Below are 22,831 nucleotides of genomic sequence, written 5' to 3'. Positions count from 1 at the left end.
GGAGAATCTCGTCCCAGGTTTTGTGCTGCGAGTCTATGTACATTGCGATCATGTCGGCGATCGTTCTGTTGAGTCTCTCTGTGAGCCCGTTCGTCTGTGGGTGATAGGCAGTAGTTTTGCGATGGTTCGTGTGACTGAGCTCGAACACGTCGCGCATGAGCTGTGCCGTAAACGCCGTACCTCGATCAGTGATTACGTGGGACGGTGCGCCATGACGCAGCACGATTTGTTGCATAAAAAACTGGGCGATCTCAGATGACGTACCGCGCTGCACCGCTTTAGTTTCCGCATACCTTGTTAAATAGTCGGTCGCGACTATGATCCATTTATGACCGGCCGATGACACAGGGAATGGGCCCAGAAGATCGATGCCGACTTGATCAAAAGGCGTCCGAGGGGGTTCAATAGGTTGGAGCAAGCCCGCTGGCTTGAGAGGAGGCGCCTTACGACGTTGGCAATCGCGGCAGCCTCTGACGTAACGCTGGACGGCGTGAGAAAGTTTGGGCCAATAATACGCCTGGCGCACGCGTGCAAGTGTGCGGGCAAAGCCCAAGTGGCCGGAGGTCGGCTCATCGTGACAAGCAAGAAGGATATCGGCGCGGAGATCTGCCGGAACGACGAGGAGGTGCGCTCGGTCAACAGTGCTGGAGTTTTTCTTAAACAAAATGCCGTTCCGGAGACAGAAGGCCGGCAGGTTTCTAGAAAATTGTCGGGGTACGACAGAAGCTCGGCCCTCCAGATAATCAATGATAGGTCGCAGGTCTGGGTCAGCTCGCTGGCGGGTCATTAGGTCTAAGGCGCTGACAACTCCAATAAAACCACTCTCGTCCTCTATGCTATCATCCGCTAACCCGACGGGCGCGCGAGAGAGTGCGTCAGCGTCTTCGTGCGTCTGGCCAGATTTGTGCACAATGGTGTAATCGAATTCTTGGAGGCGGAGGCTCCATCGGGCTAGGCGCCCCGATGGGTCGCGAAGATTTGCAAGCCAGCACAACGAATGGTGGTCGGTAACTACTTTGAACGGGCGGCCGTAGAGGTACGGACGAAATTTCATGGTTGCCCACATAACCGCAAGGCATTCTTTTTCTGTGGTCGAATAGTTTGTTTCAGCGCGAGAAAGCGTGCGGCTTGCATACGCGATGACCCTTTCCACGCCACCTTGGTGTTGGACGAGTACGGCGCCGAGGCCGACGTTGCTCGCGTCGGTGTGGACTTCGGTTTCAGCCTCTTCATCAAAGTGCGCAAGAACAGGGGATGTTAGCAGTCGTCTGCGCAGCTCGGCAAAAGCCTCCTGCTGCTCGGCAGCCCACACGAACTGTGTATCATTGCGCGTGAGGTGGTACAGGGGTGCGGCAATCTTTGAAAAGTCGGCGATGAAGCGGCGGTAATATGCGCACAGACCCAAAAAACGTTGCACACTTTTCTTTGTTGCAGGAACAGGAAAGTTGGCGACGGCAGCAGTTTTCTCGGGGTCGGGCTTAACGCCATCGGCACTCACGAGGTGACCGAGAAACTTCAACTCTTTGTACCCAAAGTGGCACTTCTCGGGCTTTAGCGTTAAGTCGGCCGATCGGAGGGCATCTAATACTGTCCTCAGGCGTTCAAGGTGTTCGGCAAAGGTTTCGGAAAATACGACGACATCATCGAGATAAACCAAACAAGTTTGCCATTTTAGTCCAGCGAGAACGGTATCCATCATCCGCTGGAAAGTTGCCGGCGCTGAACATAGCCCAAAAGGTAGCACTTTAAATTCGTACAGTCCGTCGGGTGTCACGAACGCCGTTTTTTCGCGGTCCCGCTCGTCGACCTCTATCTGCCAGTACCCACTCTTTAAATCAATGGAGGAGAAGTACTGGGCGCGACGAAGTCTGTCGAGCGAGTCGTCGATACGAGGCAGCGGGTAGACGTCTTTTTTGGTGATGTTGTTCAGTTTCCGATAATCCACGCAGAAGCGGAGTGTCCCATCCTTTTTCTTCACCAGCACGACAGGTGAAGACCAGGGGCTGCTGGAAGGTTGAATGATTCCATCTGAAAGCATCTCCTTCACCTGCGTTTGGATCGCCTCACGCTCCTTCGGTGAGATACGGTACGGCTGCTGATGGATGGGGCGGGCATCGTCGGGCGTAATGATGCGGTGCTTGAGAAGAGCCGTTTGCCGGACTTTCGACGAAGAAGCGAAACAGGAGGAGTATTCAAGTAGGAGGGCACGTAGTTCTCGCTGTTGAGTCACCGAAAGGTCCGGGCTGATGTCAAGGGATGGGCGCACAGGTCTAACAGCTTCGAACGCGAAACATTCAGAAACCTCCGCTAAGGGGTCGGCGAATGCGATGGCAGTAGCACGAAAAAGGTGCCGGGGCTCGTTAGAGAAGTTAGTCACCAGGAGCATAGAGCAGCCGTCGCGGAGATGGATGAGACCTCGCGCTGAGCAGATGCCGTGGGTGAGCAAAAGGGACAGGTTGCCCTCTGCGACCGCTGTCCCTTCACGTAGTCCGTCGCAGTGAACACTCACAAAAACGCTGGCGCGTGGCGGAATCCAAACGCTCTCGGCGGATATTCTAAGGGCGGCGCGGCGTGGACAGTCCTCGGAGTAAACATCAGCTTTCTCGGTAGAAAATGTGACAGTGCGCTTTCGGAGGTCAATAATAGCTCCATACTCTCGGAGAAAATCAACGCCAAGGATACAGTCACGGGAGCAGTTCGGTAGAACTAGGCAGCTGACAACAAATGTGGAGCTGCGAATTTGGACTCTTGCTGTGCATAGGCCAAGCGGAGTTACGACATGTCCGCCAGCCGTGCGAATCTGCGTGCCGGACCATGGTGTCATTACTTTTTTAAGAAGCGCCGCTAGCTTTCCGCTTAAAATCGAGAAATCAGCGCCAGTGTCCACCAAAGCACTAACCTTATAGCCATCGAGAAGCACGGGTATATCCAACGAGAATCGATCTTCGAGTTCAGGTACTGCAGTCGTTGCCTTTAAATCGCGGTCGGTCGCTGTTCGCGTTGTCGGGGGGTCTTGTTCGTATCGATTGCCAGCGGCCTCGCCCCCTGAGGTCGCTCTCTTTAGTTTTCCCGGCGGGGACTTGGCGACCGTCTCTGCGCCATCCAGGAGGAGCTTTGGGGCTGTGGCGAAGGTCAGCGTGGTGATGGAGACCGAGACTGCCGCTGGGGAATTGTCGTCATGCGCTGCTGGGCTACGTAGTCCTCGATCTCCCGGGGTCGTTGACCTCTTGGTGGACGGGGCATGTCGATAGGGAACCCCTGCAGCCCAAGCTGTCGATACGGGCACTGGCGATACAGATGACCGGGTTCCCCGCAGTGAAAGCAGAGACGCCGCCGATCCGGAGCACGCCACAGGTCCGTCTTCCGCTGGGGTGATCGTCGATTGTCGATGTAGTACGTGTCGGGGTGTGCGGAAAACAGCCAGCCTTGATTGGACGGAGGAAACTGCGCCGAAGAGGGCGCAGGACGTTGCAAGGCTTCAGCGTACGTTGGACGACGGCACTCCGTTGGTAAAGGCGGCGGGTCAACGGACGGGAACGAAGGTCTCAAGGCTTGAACCTCTTCGCGGACCAGGCTAGCGAGAGAGCCGGCCGTCGGCAGGGGAGCACCGAAAAGCGCCTGGAGCTCTTCGCGCACAACGGAGAGGATCAGGTCGCGGAGAAGACCAGGGTTAGCCCCGAAGGCAGGAAGCGGCTCTGTAAGTGAAGCGGCGAGTACCGGCCGGTCGTAGGTGGTAGACCGCCGCAAGAGCATCTTCTCCATCGTGACCGCCTCCGAGAGAAACTCAGCAACAGTCCCAGGTGGACTGCGCACGAGGCCAGCGAAAAGTTGCTCTTTAACGCCGCGCATGAGATGGCGCACCTTTTTATCTTCGGGCATGGCCGGGTCAGCTCGCCGGAAGAGCCGAGTCATATCCTCCACGCACATGCTTACAGTCTCATTCGGCATCTGAATGCGAGACTGCAAAGCCCGTTCAGCCCGTTCTCGACGATCCGTGCTGGTGTAGGTCTCCAGCAGGCGTCGGCGGAACTCGTGCCATGATGTTAGGGCGTCTTCTCGGTTTTCGTACCAGGTACGTGCACCATCCTCGAGACTAAAGAAGACGTTTCGAAGTTTAGCGGCGTCGTCCCACTGGTTGAATGAGGCCACGCGTTCAAACTCGAGAAGCCAGTCCTCTACGTCTTCGAGCTGACTGCCGTGAAATGGTTTGGGCAGTCGCGGATTCTGCAAGGTGTAGTAGGCAGCAGCTGGCATGACAGGTCGATGGGTGGGTGCTCTGGCAGACTCCAAAAGCCCGTGTTCGGGAGGTAGGCCTTGATTTCTCCGGCTAGCACGGTGCACGGGGGTGTCCACTAGCGAAGGACTGGAGCCCAGGGTATCCGGAGGAGTATGAGACATATACAGGGATCTTTACCCAGCGCCTACACCAAAATATGTAACGGAAAACAGGGAGACAGGTCGCTAACCAGCAGAATACAGCAAGCAGCCAGCCAGCCAGCGAGAGACACTTCAACGTCTTCGAAGACACTTCAGCGCCACCTGAGAACACCAGGTGGCAATATCAACCTGGCCATCTAGAAGCTGTTGAGGAGCAGAGTCGTTATCAGGCACTGGATTCAGTTCAACGTCTCCGCACAATAACAGCAGCAGCATGAAAAACACAGCAATACGCTTTAACAAATAGCGTCGCCTTCGACTGTACTTTGCATTCTCGTTAAAAGAAGACCGTGAACACACTTGTGCAAAAATCACATGGGGCGGAACCGGCAAAACGTACAAAACATCGGTGCCGTATGGAGGCATTCCACCTGCATGAAGAGCCATAACGTGAACGGCGGTGTCATGGTAGCGCCGGAATCACGCCCCAGAGGAAGACTGCTGTGACGCCCCTTTTGTAGCACGAGATGATGTTCGTCGACGGACCAATGTTGGGTGACTGGCAGCGGGCATTGTCCAAATTCGGCGGCACCACACGCTTCAGTGACGAGGAAGGCATCGGCGTTGAAAGGTTCCACGAAACTACTTAGAACATTGCCCGGTGGTGAGGATTCGTTGATGCTGGGCAGAAGGTAGTCACGATCGCACTGTAACGAGACAACCACGTTGAAAACCTGCTTCACGACCCATAATAGCAAACTGATTTTCAGAGAGTACGACAATGAGCCCTTCCTTATCAGACTCCAAAACGCGCCAGCTATTGTCACACAGACATTTCAGTAAAGAGCGCTACTGATTGCGCTGCCCACTTGACCGACCACTACTAGCAACAGCATCAACGCATTCCGACGGGCATCGGGTCCTGTCCTCAGCCGGAGCCCTACTCGTCACATTCCGTGCAATGGCAAGCATTTCAATAGTTTTCATACCAGGCTGCAAGCAAAACTTGGGCCCCAGACTCAGAGTCCTCTGCTGCTTGCATGGCATCAGCAGTTATTTCACCCAGTACCATAAGCTTTCCATCCATAGGAGGACGTCTTGTGGACTAAGGAAAAGGGTTGCGGACCACGCTCCACAGGATTTCTGTGAGCTGGTCTGTTGTCGCGATGCACCTGCAATAGCTGCGCTGATTATGATTTGAATTCATGTCGCAACATCTTGTCCGTAGCAAGTCCATGAAGAATCTCGGCTGTCGCCACCACTAACTTTTCAATGTTTTGCACATCCTTTTCGTGTGGCCTAAAAATATTCGTGATAAGCACTTGTGGGTGTGATGTTCTGACTGACGATGCACATGTGCGTAGAGTTTTGGAATGTATAAATTGATACGTGTTTGTTCCAATAAAACACTGTCCTATGTTCAGCGCCGTCTTTGTGTCACTTCTGGCTCTTGTCATCGTTGTGTTGCGCTGTTGGAAAATTATGAACCATATTTTTGGAATATGATACTGCCCTGCTTTTATTGCCGAGCACAATGTTGCGAATGCTGTGCATGCGAGAGTGCACAGAGCTGTTGCTCGAAGGCCCCCTCGAATTCTCGATAGAGTTCTAAGCTACTCCGTTCACTCAGTGGCCATGACAGCCGCATTCTTCTTTTCCGGTGGTCTTACCGCATCCCCAAAGCTCCTTTGGATTTTCTTTGACTTTATGTCCTATCATGGCGTAAGCTGGCGTCTTTTATTTTTGTCTTAATTTCCTGCCAAAGTGTCCATAAACACTGCAAAGTGGCGGCGGAGCTTAAAGTGTCCTTTCTAATTTGCGGTATGCCTTGCACATCAGAACAACTGTCGCATAGTCGTCATGTCACTTGTCACGTTAACCTCACCTGCAACCCCCTCTGCCATGCAGACCAGCCTCTATGGCAGCAGAGTGCGTTCCAAGGGAGGGCCAACATAAAGGGGTGGCAAAGAGTCAGGTGTGCAGTTGAATCAGGAAGTTAATGGGTATAATGTGGTCACTGCTGGAACAGGAAAGGGTCAGTTAGAGAGATCAAGGAAAGGCTTTTATCATGCCGTGGATACCACACGGTCTGCTGTTGTTGATGATGAGGCAGCGTGTTCAAGCTTCTTTTCTTTATTTTTATGCGTTGCATATTGCAATCACTCAGTTCAGCCCTTGGGCGCGGCCGGGCAGCCACCATTGACCTTTAGCGCAACCACGTGACGTGACGTCACGACAGCCGGAGGAAAAGCTGGGCCCCAACTCGCGCGGTCGCGCGCGGCCGCAGCCACCACCTGACTCCCGCTCCTCCCGCTAGGGGCGCTGCGCCGGCGCGTGACGTCACGGAGGAAAAGCTGGGCCCCAACTGGCGCGGTCGCGCGCGGCCGCAGCCACCACCTGACTCCCGCTCCTCCCGCTAGGGGCGCTGCGCTATGATTGACGTCACGGCATATGTATAAGAGAGCTGCGCTCCTTCGCCGGGACAGTCTTATGCCCCTGTCACACGGGCATTTCGAGGGCCCTCGAACCGATAGTCTATCGACTCAAAGGCGATCGAGCGCTGCTACACGGGCAGTTTCAATGGCGATCGAGTCAATAGCCTATCGAGTCAACGGAGCAGCACGGAACTCCATCGAGATATGCAACGCATTCTTGGCTTAACCAAGCTAAGCCTGGCAATTTTTTTCCTGTGCTGCAGAATTGGTCAATTGGCTCACAGATTCTTAATGCTTCCCGTCACAGAGTGACAGCTGTATCAACACTGGGGCTCAGGTTAGTTGGTTTAGTTTGTTTCGATCGAATTGTTTCCTTTCTCACTCAAAATTTCAGAAAGGTTACAGAGGAACTTGGCCCTAAATTTATGATAGCATAGCCGCAAAAAGTAGATGAAAAAGATTGTGAAGATGCTGACGGTTGTGTCACGGAAAGCTTCGACCCTCAGTCTAAACGGCTTGTCGGCAGCTCAGCGCGACCCTGTCACCGTACAGATACAATACAATACAATCTTTATTCAACATCTCAAGGATGTTTGGAGTACAGACAAAAAGCCTGGCATAGGCTTGACTAGGCCCGCACCCCAATACATGGCAAACAGAGGCAGCGCATGGTAAAAATATAAAGAGGAAAAAAAGAGAAAAGAAAACACAGCATTTGGATTTTGGGAACGCAATCTGCAGCTACTGCTGCAGTAATAAAAATATATATATATAAGTGCATAAAGCAGACTAATAAGTGACAGTGAAACATACGCCAGTCCAAGTTGTGCATACATCAATAAGACATAACGGGTAATGAAATTATTACATAACATATAGAAGCGTGCACAAACCTAGACTCCCGTATAAGATAGTTGAAATATATCTGGTAAAAAGTAGAGATACAGAAGTAAATGCAAAAAAAAAACAAATGGTTCCAAAGAATAAGAAAAACATGTTCACATTCTAATTCCATACAAATTTCTTTCTTAGGTTTTTCAATGAAACAGATTGTATATCTGTGTTCTTGTCCTTCAAGAAATCATTTAGCATTGTCGGCAGTTGGAATTTCAACATTTGATTTCCATAACCCGTACGGCATTTACTCACATTCCATTGTTCGGGCTTGCGCGTTGGGTAGGTAGGAGTGTGCTTTTCCAGTCCGGCCAGCAATTTTAATGCATTTATATTTTTAGATTCTTCTAATTTATATTGTTTAGACAGTCTATAGGTGTACATAGATTTTACACTAACAATGTTCAGCTGCCTGTACATGTCCTTCGTATGGCTTAAATAGGGTGCTTTACAAATTATGCGGATGGCACGTTTCTGTAGCAAGTGAAGATCATTAATATTATTTTTGCTTGTGGTTCCCCATACAAGTGCGCCGTAGTTGAGCGTGGATGAGAATAAAGAGTTGTAAAGCAGAATATTAACTGCTCTTGGAAAAGTAAAACAATGACGCCGCATGAGACCAACAATTTTCGAAAGTTTTTTGATGAGGTCATTTATGTGCTGATCCCAGGACAAATTTGCAGAAAAAATAACACCGAGCGACTTGAAACTCTGTACAACCTCTATCTCTATACCCTCAATTAGAATTGGTGGTAGTACATAAAGTTTATTTTTTGGATGAAACATAACAGCCTTGGTTTTTCCAATATTTAACTTCAACCCATTTTTTGCTGCCCAGGTGCTAACTATACGAAGTGCACGATTAGCACGACGGGACAAATCTGCACCGGAAGAGCCGGAAAAGAATAAACTTGTATCGTCTGCATAAATTATGTACTTCGCCGTTGGGTCAGTGTTTACTATGTCATTTATATATAAAACAAATAGAAAAGGACCTAGAATGCTTCCTTGCGGAACGCCTAGTTTAACCGGTTTTACGGTGGAAGAGAGCCCTGTTATCACAACACACTGTGATCGGTGTTCAAGGTAGGATAAAATTAACTGAAGGGCTACACCGCGAATACCATAACACTCCAACTTTTCAATCAGTATACGGTGACTAATATAGTCAAAGGCTTTTGTAAAGTCAAGGAAGACACCAAGGACCATGTTTTTGTTTTCAAAACTTTCCAGGATAATTTCTTTTTGCGTAAGTAGCGCTAATTCAGTGGACCTATTTTTTCTGAAGCCATATTGCGCGGGAGCTAAGATGTTACAGTGATCGGTGAAAGAAGTTAGTCGTTTGAGAATAACTTTCTCAAGTCCTTTCGAAAAAACTGGAAGTATTGAAATCGGACGGTAATTAGAAAGGTTGTTTCGGTCGCCCTTTTTATATATTACGGTTACCTTGGCACACTGCATACTCCGGGGGAACACCCCTGATGAAAGGCAGATGTTGAATATATGCACCAATGTAGGGGCAATTAAGTCTATTACATGTTTTACAGGCTTCACTTGAAGGCCCATTATGTCAGTGGAGGTGCTGTTTTTTAGGCTCGCAAACGTAGTTATTATTTCAGTTTCCGAGACCGGCTCCAAAAACACAGCTTGTGGGCAAGAAGGTTTCATGAAAGTTGAGTAGTCTCCGCCGGACGACACTGAGGCCAGACCGTCAACGGCGTCTTGGTGAATACGAAGCTAGACACGGGAGCAGCTGTTTCCGTCATGTCAAAGACTCAGTTCCGTCAGCTCTTTCCTTCGGCTGCACTCGAGCCTACTACAGTTAAACTTCGCACCTACGCAGGGGCACTGATACGACCCCGGGGGTCTCTTCGGTCAACGTGCTGCACGGCGACCATTCTGCAATTCTTCCAGTCTACGTCGTAGACCACAAGGAACCACCTCTACTTGGCCGGTAGTGGCTCCACGCCGTCCGGCTGGAGTGGGCGAAAATCTGGAACCTGAACAACATTGCAAGGTAAGATACTCCTACTCACATCAGCGTAAAAAAGAGGCTTGACGCATTGCTGGCGAAGTACCAACCTTTTTTCAAAGACGATTTAGGCACGATAACAGAAGAGCGCGCTGAACTTTTTCTTAAACCTGATATGAAGCCGAGATTCCTAAAAGCCAGTAATGTTTCGTTCGCGTTGCAAAAACCTTTCGACGATGAATTGGCTAAAATTCAACAACTGGGAATTATATCGCTGGTTACGACGTCAGAATACGCTGCCCCTGCGGTACCCGTAATCAAGCAAGATGATAGCAGACGGATTTGCGGCGACTACCAGACGACCGTTAACCCGTGCCTTGATGTCGACCGTTGCCCATTACCGAAGGTGGACACAAAGGTGCGCAAAACGAATAAAAGGCGTGCGCCGCAACCAGCGCGCGGGCTTATCTCGACCAGCCACGCACCGACGAACATGTGGCAGTAACCGTCGCTTCGCCTCTGGAAACTTCTCTGCTCCATCGCATGAAACACGCCACACGACAATTTCCAATCAATGATGAGAATGAATGAATGAATGAAAAACTTTATTGGTTCCTTTAGGAAGTAGTAGCGGTAGAGGACGAAGTCTTCGTCTTGAAGCTTGGGTCCTCCTTGGCCGTGGGTGGGCCCCTAGTCCACGGCTCCACTGAGTCGGGCCACCTCGCTTGCGTGTGCTATGAGGGCCCTTTGGACCCCTAGCTCGCAGCTGGTGAGCCGGCTCTCCCATTGCTCCGCACTTGGTGTTTTGTGTTTGTGGAATGCTTGATTTCTTCCGCACTCCCATGTGACATGATATAGTGTTGGTTTTGCTCCGCACCACGGACAGTTGGCGCTATACTGTGTGGGGAACATCTTGTTTAATATGTATAAGTTTGGGAAGGAGCCTGTTTGCAGTCTTCGCCATCCTGTGGCTTCCTTCTTAGATAATGCTTTATGTGGTGGGGGGTATTGGAATCTTAGCCCCTTATATAGGTTTAAAAATTCCGAATAGCTGTCCCCGCAATTAATCTGGGGCCCCTCCGGGGTTAATGACGTTCCTGCTCGGCTGGTCATTCCTCAAGCTAGGTTGTCTGCCCCTTCGTTGCTCCTGATCCCTGTGTGACTCGGTATCCAGATTATGTTGTGTATTGGTCGTCCCTCACGGAGCAGAGCTCTGCTGAGGATCTTGAGTGCCGTGCTGCTAATTCTGCCTCTAGTATAGTTCCGGCACGCCTCTTGTGAATCCGTTAAGATGTTAAGGGATCTTCCTGCCCTATATCCTTTTTCAAAAATTATATAAAGCGCACTTAGGACAACAGACAAGGGAGACCAAACAACACATTCGCTGCCAGGGCGACAGCAATCTCCTCTGCCTCCGTTATGTTAGATACTTCGGCTGTGAGGCTTGTGATGTGTTACCGTGGTAATTTACAACTACTGCTACCGCGTTATTTTTGTGTGTTTGGGGGTATAGGGAGGCATCAGTGTAGACTGTGTTGTCCCGATGCCCCATGTTCCACTCATAAAATTCTGCCCTAACCTGTCTCCTGTTAGCATGGAGGTTTGGATCCATGTTTCGGGGGATAGGTTGTATGCATAGCTTCTTTCTTAGCGGGTCTGGTATTGCGGCCCTGCTATTTTGTGGCTTTTCTATTTCCCGACCTAGCTTTGTCAGGAGCGCCCTTCCAGTCGTTGTGTTGCTAAGTCTTCGTATTTGTGCCTTGAGCTGGCATTCTCTTAATTCTTCGAAGGTGTTGCTGATTCCTAGTTGCATGAGCCTGTCGTTGGATGTATTTCTTGGGAGATGAAGAGCTGTTTTGTATGCTTTCCGGAGTATTGTCTCCGCTTGCTCCTTCTCTGCTTTGATAGTCACATGGTACGGTAATGAATATGTTACCCGGCTGACCACTAGGCTGTTGACTAGCCTGAGTGTGTCCTCCTCCTTTATGCCATACCTCTTGTGCGCTACTCTGCTGATCATCCGGCCTACTTGTCCAGCAGCTTTGCTTAGCAGGCTGAGTGTATGACTGCACTTCCGGCTTCCTTGCAGCCACATGCCGAGGATTCTGATCATCTTTTGTTCCGGGATGTTCTGGCCCTCTAGTGTTATTTCGAGTGGAGCATCCGTAGGGTGCCTACCCACTCTGAGGAGCTCAGATTTTTCCGTGGAGCATTTAAGTCCTCTTTGTTTTGTGTATTCTTCAATGCAGGTGGCAGCCTCTTGTAGCGCCTCCTGCTTCTCCCCCAGTGAGCCTTGGGTGGTCCAGATGGTGATATCGTCTGCGTACATTGCATGACTAATCCCCTGGACTTGGCTGAGTTTCTTGGCGAGGTTGACCATCGCTATGTTAAAGAGTATTGGCGAGATTACTGAGCCTTGCGGAGTGCCCTTGCATGGCGTTTGAAAGGTGTCACTCCGCAGGTCTCCAAGGCCTACCGTCGCTGTTCTGTCCGTGAGGAAGCTTCTAACGTAGTCATGGACCTTCTTCCCGCAGTTAGTGGTGTTAAGTCCTTCCATAATGGCGGCATGAGATACGTTGTCAAAGGCCCCTTTAATATCGATGGCTATGACAACGTTCTCCCCGTTCTTTGGCATTGTTTCGAGTACCTCTTCTCTTAGTTGTAGCAAGATGTCTTGGGTTGATAAATTTGCCCTGAATCCGAACATGGTGTTGGGGTACCATTCTCCGTCTTCTAGATGCGCTTGTATTCGTCGGTTAACTATTCTCTCGTACAGCTTGCCTAGGCATGATGTTAGCGAGATCAGTCTGAGGTTTTCAATTTGGAGTTTCTTGCCGGGCTTGGGGATCATGACGACTACGGCGTGTTTCCACTCCGCTGGGACCGTCCCTTCTTCCCATTGTTTGTTTAGGCAAAGGGTGAGTTGGCTGATTGCTTCGTCACTTAAATTTCGGATTAACGAGTTATGAATCTTGTCCGCCTCTGCTGCCGTATTTTTCGTTGTTGCCCTTATGGCCTCCACGACCTCTTCTCTTGTGATGGGTATGTCCGTGGTTGGGTTTTCTCCGCCCTGGTAGTCGCCTTGGTAGCCGTCTACCTGGTCCTTCCCGTAGCATTTCTCTCGTACTGCCTGGAGCAGCTGTTCTTCTGTACCTTCGTACTGATGAATTAGCCTTTGGATGGATTTGCTGCTTTCCGCCTTGCTTTTGCTCGAATCCATGAGTGTGCTGAGGATCTGCCACGTTCTAGCAGTGCTGAGGGTGCCATTCAGCGAGGTACTAAACTGCTGCCACCCTTGTTGTGACGTAGTGCAAGTCATGCACACGCGCCTAGCCGGACAGAAGCAGCCCCCATTTCTGTTATCTAACCGCTTGCCTATATAACCGCTCGCCTTCTTCAATAAAGCGTCATTCATGCACCATGCTTCGTCGTGTCCACATGGTGTCAGAAGTGGCCGGTTAGCGATCGCGCAACGCAACCGGGCAACGTAACCGACGGCAGAAGCACGGCAATCCGGGAGGCCCGGGTAATTTCATCGGACCAGAGCCATGACAGACGCCGAGCAGCACCGCGCCCAGCCTGCCGCCCCCGTCACTTCGCTGCTGCCACCACCGAAGGCCCTGGATACAACGGGAGATGTCTGGCATAGCTGGGAAGCATGGAAGCAAGAGTTCGAGCTCTTCTCAACTGCAACCTACCTGGACCAACAACCGAAAGAGGTACAGGCAGCCACTTTTCTCATCAGTATTGGAGAAGACGCACGCAAAACGTACAGCACTTTCGTATTTGATGCTGGAGAGGATAAGAGCGACATTGCTGTACTGAAGCGAAAGTTTGAAGCGTTCTACAAACCAGCACTAAACCTAGCTTATCACGAGTTTCGATTTGGAAAGCGTGACCAGAAGGAAGACGAACATTTTAACGATTGGTTAACGGAGCTGCGTGTACTAGCAAAAAGCTGTGAATTCGGTGAGCTGGAAGAACGCATGCTAAGAAGCAGAATCATTCTGGGAATGAGAGACAAGAAGCTTCAAGAAACGCTTCTTTCTGAAAATGCTTCCTTGGCCAAAACTGTTGAAATGTGTCGAGCTCGGGAACACGGCAAAGAGCAAAGTGAAGAAATACACTCCAGCAAGAACTGTCAAGTGGACGTCAATGCGGTCCTCCAAATGAAAAGTCGCTGTAACAAATGTGCTCGTGTTCACAACAGTGAAACATGCCCTGCAAAGGGAGGCACGTGCTTAAAATGTGGCAAAAGAAATCATTTTGCAGCTGCGTGCAAAACGAAGAGCGCTAACCTCTGCGTGAAAGAGCAAAAAGTGGCGTCACTGGAAGCGAATTCAGACGGACAGGCAGATAATTTCTGGTTGCAAACTTTATCGCCAAGCAGCAAGAAAGACGACCGCTGGACTGCAATCGTGAAAATAGAAGAAACGCCCGTTGCCTGCAAGCTTGATACAGGAGCCAATTGCTCGGTCATATCACGCAGCCAGCTGCAGAAGATAACTCAAAAGCAACCCGAAAACTGCGCTGTCGTGCTGAACACATTTTTTGGCTTTCAGAAAAAAGCAACGAAACGTAGTCACCTTCATGTGACCGGACCCGAGGGAACATTTGAAACGACATTCTTCGTAATGGAAGACGACATACCCGTGACTCTTAGCGGCTCAGTTGCCGAGAAGCTAGGCTTGATTCGCCGAATTGCTTCACTGGAGCACCAAGAGCTGTACGACGTAGTCAAGCCGTATGAAGACGTCTTCTCCGGATTAGGCGAGCTCAAGGGTGTCGTCTACCACTTGAAGCTCAAGCCAGGTTCCCAAGGAGTGGTCAAAGCAGCACGCCGGATTCCGTTCGCACTCGAGGACAGAGTAAAAGCGGAACTGGACCGCATGGAAGCAGCCGGAGTAGTTTCCAAGGTGACCGAGCCAACCGAGTGGTCCAGCCACATGGTTACCGTCATAAAGAACGACAAGGTACGCATATGTCTCGATCCATCTGATTTGAACAAAGCGCTGCTGAGGGAACATTATCCTATGCCAACGCTAGAAGACATTGCACCGTCTCTGTGTGGAGCACAATACTTTTCGACTTTGGATGCCGCTACGGGATTTTGGCAGATAAAACTGGATGAGGAAAGCTCCAGAATTTGCACAATGAGCACTCCGTACGGTCGTTACAGGTTCCTACGTATGCCTTTCGGCATTTCTTCGGCTCCCGAAATATTTCAGCGCGCCATGCACAAAGTATTAGAAGGTCTCACTGGCACAGCAGTCGTAATGGACGACATTCTAGTCTGGGGTCGCACTAAAGAAGAGCATGACGCAAATCTTGTCAATGTGCTGACAAGATGTCAGGAGCACAACTTGAAATTGAACAAAACAAAGTGTAACTTCTTGCAGGAATCCGTCAAGTACCTAGGCCACGTGTTGACGCGCGACGGGTTGAGCCTGGATCCAGGGAGACTGGAAGATATTTTCCACGTGCAGGCCCCTTGCAACCGGAAAGAGCTACAGACATTCTTGGGTATGGTGAACTTTGTTTCCCGCTTCATTCCTAATATGTCAACGCTCACAGCATCGCTCCGAGAACTTTTAAAAAAGAATGCTGCATGGGTTTGGGAAGACAGACATCAAAAAAGCTTTGAAGCACTGCGCGAAGCACTAGCAACGGCTCCCATATTGGCATATTACCAGAAGGGCAAACCAATCACCCTATCTGTAGACGCCAGCCAAAACGGAATTGGCGCTGTGATAATGCAGGATGGACACCCCTTAGCTTACTCATCTCGCTCGCTGACAGAAGCACAGCAAAGGTACGCGCAGATAGAGAAAGAGATGCTAGCAATCGTCCACGGCTGTGAAAAATTCAAGGACTACATTTTCGGGCAGCCAGAAGTCATTGTGGAATCTGATCACAAGCCGCTCGAAATGATTTTCAAGAAGCCATTATGCCAGTGCCCTCTCCGCCTGCAGCGTATGCGTCTAAACCTACAAAAATACCATATAAACGTCAAGTATACTCCGGGAAAACAACTGTTCATCGCTGACGCGTTATCACGTTTTCCTAATAAAGCACAGCTCGTAGAACATTGCGTGCATTTCCACGTTAACACTATCGCTTGTCTTCAAGCTTCAGACAGGCGCCTGGAGCAAGTTCTGCGGGAGACGGACCGTGACCCAAGCATGGTGAAACTTCGCCAGTATGCAAGCACAGCGTGGCCCATTGACAAGGCTGACGTCCCTACCGAGCTACGCAGCTACTGGAGCTTCCGCGACGAGCTGCATACTGATTCCGGCCTTGTGTTCCGGAGCAATCGCCTTATCATTCCTGCCAGACTGCGCAGTGAGGTACTGGCTTCTCTTCATGCCGCGCACACAGGAGCAGAAAAAATGAAGGCACGCGCCCGAACCGTTGTCTTCTGGCCAAGTATAAACAGCGATATTGAGGAAGTCGCTCAACGCTGTCAAACATGCCAAAAGTACAAATCAAGAAATGCGCGACTACCGCTGTTAAGTCACGAGATACCAACTCTGCCCTGGGAGTCAGTAGGAGCTGATATTTGTCATCACAACGGTGCCGAGTACTTAGTCGTTGTTGACTTCTACTCTTTCTTTTTTTGAAATCAGGCTTGTGCAAGCGCCGTCAGCCAACAAGGTTATTGCAGCATGCAATGACATCTTCGCAACACATGGCTTCCCAAGGCGACTTTGCACAGACAACGGACCACCCTTCAGTAGCCAACAGTTCAAGGATTACGCCGATAAGATTGGCCTGCAACACGTCCGGTCTAGTCCGTACTATCCCCGCTCGAATGGAATGGCAGAAAGAGCAGTACAGGAAGCTAAGAAGCTGTTAAGGCGGTTCCGTTTCGGTAGCACTGAGTTTTGTGCCGCATTGCTTGAGTGTCGAAATTCACCTCGGGACTCTTCTCTGAAGTCCCCTGTGCAGAGGCTCATGGGCCGACAGACAAGAACGCTGCTTCCTGTACCAACTAGCCACCTACAGCCACAAACAGTGCCACCCAAGACCGTGCGACGAAGGCTAGAAGACATCAGGAGCAAGCAACGCTGCTTCTACAACAGAGGTACACGGCCTCTTCCAGAGCTTCGCACTGGCTCGACCGCAACTATGTACAATGTGCCCTCAAGATCATGGTCCCCTGTCACGGTCGTACAGCGGGCTGAGACTCCTCGTGCCTACATCGTCAAAACGGAAGAGGGTCAACAGTTTCAGCGCACAAGAGAACACCTCAATCCGGCTCCTCCTCCCTCGTCTCCAGACCACAAGACTCCCGCGCCGCTGCCAGCTGTGGGAGTCCCAGACACTACAGGGACATCCGAATCTACACAACTCCGCAGGAGCGAACGGAAGCGCCAACCACCACGAAGATACCCGGCGCCTGAGTTCTGAAACTCTACTTGATTCGACGATTAAAAAAAAAAGAGAGAGAGGGGAGATGTGACGTAGTGCAAGTCATGCACACGCGCCTAGCCGGACAGAAGCAGCCCCCATTTCTGTTATCTAACCGCTTGCCTATATAACCGCTCGCCTTCTTCAATAAAGCGTCATTCATGCACCATGCTTCGTCGTGTCCACACTTGTCTTGCCAGCTGCGTTGCATATGTTGTTGTTGTTAGCCTATCAAAAGATGGCACATACCCACACTGGGGGATCGGCCAAGAATCGGGTGGCTATTCACCTGAACGCAGTTAACAAAAAGGAAAAGCACGTGGGAGCTCAACACCAGTGAATTTTTCGTCGTGAACAGAAAAGGGATGAGAGTTTTGATTTTAAAATTTTAAGAATAATAATAAAGAGAGGGATTAAATAATAATGATTTAGTCAAAATTTAATAATTGATAGAAAAGTTCGGAACACTTAGCAAGGCAGTCGGTGAGATTCTATCAGGAAATTAAGAACTGCGGTAGAGGAATATGCGTTACATATTCCTCTGCTTGCCTGGTGATTTCGGCAATCTTCTTTAGCTTTCTGTTTAGCTTTTGGCGCTTCCACCGCTTGGTCAGGCCTCGTCTTGCCTCCCAGAGCCTGAGGAGTCGCTTGTACACTTCTGGTGCTTGTTCTGTTCGATCCACTGCTTTAGTGTAGAGATCCCTGATTTGTCTAAGCTGTTGGCTCCAATCTTCTGCCGAAGTTATGTCGTCCTTAAGTTGTTTGCAGTGGGTGCGGAAGGCATCCCAGTTAGTTAGGTATGCCTTGCCGATCTTCCTTTTGATGCTTTCTGCCTCTGTGCTGACCCTAATGATGTAGTGGTCACTGCCGAGATTTTCTTGCAGGTTCTCCCATTCGACTTGCTTAGCGCCCCTGACAAAGGTTAGGTCGGGACATGTGTCCACGCTTACGCTATTACCCTGTCTAGTAGACTGACTTTCATCTGTAACTCGCAGTCTATGTTTTCCGCTGCTGTGCAGATGCCGCGCCCCTTTTTATCTTCGATCCTGCTGCTCCATTGTGGGCTTTTCGCATTAAAATCCCCTGCTATTATTAGGGTATTCTGCCCTGCAAGCTTCTTTGCTTCCGCAAAAAGCTTAATGAAGTCTCCTTTATTTTTAGGTGGGCTGTACAAATTTACTATAAAAGTGCTTTTAGCTTTTCTTTTTCTCTTGGGAATCACTTCAGTTATTATGTGTTCTAGATGTGTGTCTTCAAACTCCTTATGAGCTATGGTTGTGATGTTGTTGCTAATGAGAGTTGCTATTCTTCCGTTCTCCTGACATGAGTATCCTATTAGGGTTGGGGTGCATTTTGTCTCTTGTAGAAGTATTAGATCTGGTGGGCTTACTGTAGTGTTAATGAATTGCTGTAAGAGCCCTTGCTTACGCCTGTAGCTCCGGCAATTCGACTGCCATATCTCTAGTTGTTGTCCTGCCATGTTATCGTATTGGTACTGTTTTTTGTTCCCTGGGATTCTGATCCAAACCTGCGCTCATTGTAGAGGCGGTCCCTAGCGTCATTTACTGTCTTCTGTGTGCTTTGACTCTTTACATAGTTGCGGAAGCTCTGATCTTGCAGGGCTATCTTTTGATTTAGTTGCTGTATCTGCTGCTGCATCTGCTGCATTTGCTGCTGCATGAATGTCTTTAGATCGTCTATTGTTGAGTTTCCTCCTTCATTAGTTTGTAAACTTTCTGCACTCTGTTGTGGGGGTGAGGGAGCCCTGACAGGCGAGCAGCCTGCCTTTCGCATCTCTTGCATTTCCGCTATTAATTCGCTTATTTGTTTCTTAAGCTGTCTGTTTTCCTCTCGGGTCTGCTCTTGTTCCTTCCTGATGTTATTAATTTCGGCAGTAAGCCTTTTTTCATTTTCTGTTTGTGTGTTTGTGTTGTTGATGTTGTGCGGAGCAAAAAGCGTCTTGGGAGGGCCGGCACCCCAGCTCACCTTGACTCCGCCGCTGTTCTTCTGTTGCTGCTTCAGCTATACCCAGGACTGCTGGCCGCCCAGGGGTGGGTAGGACTCGTCCCGCTCCCGGCTCCGGCCCTGGCCCTGGCTGCTGCTGCGCCCCCGGCTGCGACTCCTGGATTCGCTCCGGTAGTCACCTTGCTGCTCCTGGTCCTCGTTCCGGAACCAGCGCGGTCTCCGTGCCCCGCCTCTGCTTCGGCTGCGGCCGCGTCGCTGCTGGCTCTGGGGTCCCCGTCGCAGTTCGTTGATTGGCTTCAGTCTTTGTGCACAGTCCTTCGTGCCCGCCGCGTGGGAGCCCCCGAATAGCAGGCACTTGGGTGTACATTGATGTTCTTCCGGATCTTTCTGGCCGCATTGTCTGCATGCCTTGATTCCCGGGTTCGGACAGACGTCCGATCGATGTCCGTGTTGGCAACAAACGTAACATATTTGCCGCGTCGGCCTATAGGGGTAGCACCACATCTCTCCCCCGTAGTACAAGACTTGCTTGGGGAGGATGGGGCCATCAAAGGTGATGACGGCTGTGCTCGATCGGCCTAGCATCCTTGCCGCCGGGATCTTCACCCCTTGGGTGCGGGTTCTTAAATTCGCCTTGAGTTCTTCGGCCGGGGTCCCCGGGTCCACTCCATGTCCAAGAGGCAAAAGAAACGCCAACGTGGAAGCCAAGCAGGAGATTTGGCGGGAAAAGCGCTAGGGAACGAAAATTCCCTAGGCGCGGCGAAGAGCACAGGTGGCACGCCAGGTGCACCTAAACAAAGAGAGGGGGAAGGAGCGCCGAGGAGAAGGCTGCCTCCGCTTCCCAGGGATGATTTAAAAGTAGTCCTTCGGCCGAAAGGACTGGCAGTGAAGAACCAGCAGACGCCTCAAGTGGCGCGGGCGGTGGTCGCGGCTACCGGACACGGATGCAAGGCAGATATCTCATCATCCGACTGCGCACCGGCTCGAATATCATAATAATCAGTACCGATAACGAAAGCGCTGCTCACAAATCAGGCGTATCACGCAAATGAAGTTTGGAGAGCATAGCTACGGAATCAACGCACACGTGGCGGCGCCGGAGGGAACGCTGCGCGGGGTCAATGATGAGAAAAAAAAATACGTCTGCTTCCTTCGGTTTTTTGCGCCTGTTGACTTATTTGGTGTGTACTTTCATTAGGAAAAGCGTGTATGAATGCTGCAGTGATGGAAAAGTTGATGTCAGCTCTGGCTTACACTTGCTTTTGCCATATTTGGCAGAAAGTAAAGCTCTTTTAATCGGAATACAGCTTGCCATTAGCTTGTTTAAAGGGGTATCGACACCAAATTTCAGTGGCATGTTGTTTCTAATGATGGGTGAGGCATCAGTCTACCTGGATCACAGCGTGGTACTAGCTTAATACTGCTAAACAATTTAAAACTAATTTTCTTTGAACTGTTTTGGCTGCAACAGCTCAGCGATGCCTATAACGACAAAGGTCTGCGTAGGTACTGTGAAGCAAAGGGAAAACTGCGATATGGCCACTGTTGCTTCACTGACTGCCTTCCGACCCTTGGAATAGGCTGGCTTAAATTTAGTGTTGTAGTGAATTTAAACAAAAAAGCAGCGATTATATGGCAGTATTTTTCATATTTCGCGTGACCTATACGCAAATTTAATGTCAGCCATCGCTCAGTTGGTGAAACCGTAACCTATGCGCCTTTGTTTGCACAGTACTGAAATGTGTCAGCATCACATCGGCCATTTTAACGGCGCAGTAATCTTTCAGCAGAATGCTGTCAGGGTTTGCACGGTATTAAAGATACCAGACAGACGTCAGGTCAGTCATTACCTGTGCTTGCGACTCTTCTCAAACTTACTCCAGTTAAGTTACGCTAGTGTAAGCAATTGTTAAAATAACACCACTGGGGAAGATGTACGCACCCATAGTTTCCGTGATTCGCATTTTTTAAGAGCGTTAGCTCTTACTACTAGCATTCGAACGTTTCTTGTCCGTCCGAGATTTCTAGATGGCGGCTGGTTATGTGATCAAATTGCTGCCGTATCGTGAAAAATGTGAGCCCCCATCACGTGACCACGCGCACGAAGCCGTCGGGCCGGCACGGCAGACGGTTTACCGCTTATGATGGCGTTCCGCTATATATGTACCATCTGAGTGGGTGCCAAGAATGGCGCCACTTGGGGTCGCCATTGGTGACAAAACTGTGGGCTACCGGTTTCGCGGAGAGGGTCCGGGAGTGGCAAACAAATCGGCACAGTTCGGCGCACAGAGTTGTCGGTCATTTGAAGCCTGGTGTGTGTGAGGGATTCGTACCGACGACCTTCGGTCCTCCAAACCGTAATGAGGGCAACCTTCGGAGGGTGGCAGCGGCTGAACCAGTGGTCGCAGACAGATGCGGGTAGTACCAAACGAGTCGTCGTTTCGTGATGTACACGTTGGTACCCGAACTTGTCGAAAGCATAGGTGAAAGCAACCTACATAACACTCTTCATTCCATTTCGCATTCGCGAATCATTCGTTTATTTTTTTTTTTCATTGACAAAGTACGGCTTATTGAATGCATTTTTTTCTTAACCCCATTTTTATGAAGTGTGTTCCGAGTGTAAAAATTGAAAAAAAAAATATTTTCTCCCGAAAACAAAGGGCCCTTTTTAAGGGCTGTGAGGCTTTTTGAATCTGCTGAAACTGGCGGCAATTTTTATTTTATTTGCTGAGTAAAGCCCGCTTATTCATATATGCATGTAAAGGAATATTGTTGCATGTTAAGATGCTGTGCAGAGTTGTTTTCTTTTTATGTTTGCAGGTTGACATTGGCAGAAATGCCGTGATCAGCCAACAGTCGCTTGACCGGAACAAGCACAATGGAAATAATCGGGCAACAAAATTTGCCCGGAGCTTGATGAGAGCTGTGTTTTCAGCAGAAGAGCTCGTTATACGGGCGAATTTGCAACGCCAGGAAAGAGGAAGCACCGAAGAAGGCGTTGGACATACCAAAGTTGGATTCAGTTGTCTCTAAGTCCAATGGGGCGCTCCTGCTATAAAAAAATATGGTTGCGACAGCTCTTCACCCATGGATGGTGAAAGCCACAATGCTTGCCTAAAAGCACAGAACTCTGATGCCTGTCATTTGTGCTGTTTGTACTCTGCGGATATAATGTACAAACATTAAGAAAAGGTGACGACTTTCTTCATGCTGCATATAATTGTAATGCTTCTTTTTTTTCTTCTTGTAGCCTACGCATGCTAACTGCATGTAGTGCATTCCCATGTTGCCCCCGCAACTCTTTCCACGGTGCTTGCACGTGGCCGTAAAATTGATTAAATGCCGTTTTGAGAGGTAAAGGTGATTGAATTTTCTTGTGTGAAACGAAGCCGCTCCTAGCACTTCAGATAATAGATAACAGCAAAGTGCACATTATGTGTGGGCAACTCAGTTTTATTTTTGCATTCTGGATGTTCAAGGGATGTGCATTCATATTTAGTTGGTGTGCAGTGAGAAGTTTTCTATTCACAGGAAGTTATGGAGTCAGTGTTTCCTTTGAACTACCTTTGTCCCAACATTTCACACGTGCCTGTGAATTCAGTCTGAATGTACTTCCATGACCAGCTTCCAAATGTACATTCTTTGTTCTTTAGCTTTTTGGGTGTAGAAAGGGCAGAGCAAGTACTTTGAAATCGAACTCAAATGCCGTAGCGAACTTTCCCTTCACAGGAAGTTCGAAGGAGAGCTGTCAACCTTTGGACACAATTAGCCCCAA

General features: G+C 49.8%; 1 protein-coding gene across 1 annotated transcript in view; it reads right to left on the bottom strand.

The window, feature by feature from the left end:
• Window positions 1-1,326: 1,326 nt before the first annotated feature.
• The window catches only part of LOC144094341 (uncharacterized), a 122,196-nt gene continuing 100,691 nt past the window's right edge, over window positions 1,327-22,831 (bottom strand). The window contains exon 2 of the mRNA XM_077628315.1: window positions 1,327-4,574. Within this exon, the coding sequence (XP_077484441.1) occupies window positions 3,133-4,398 (1,266 nt within the window). The 5' untranslated portion in view covers window positions 4,399-4,574 and the 3' untranslated portion in view covers window positions 1,327-3,132. The remainder of the gene's footprint in view (window positions 4,575-22,831) is intronic.

This window comes from Amblyomma americanum, chromosome 6 (assembly GCF_052857255.1).
Source record: "Amblyomma americanum isolate KBUSLIRL-KWMA chromosome 6, ASM5285725v1, whole genome shotgun sequence".
NCBI lineage: Eukaryota > Metazoa > Arthropoda > Arachnida > Ixodida > Ixodidae > Amblyomma > Amblyomma americanum.
Note: the sequence above shows the minus strand (reverse complement) of the source record. Positions and strands in the feature narration are given on the sequence as shown.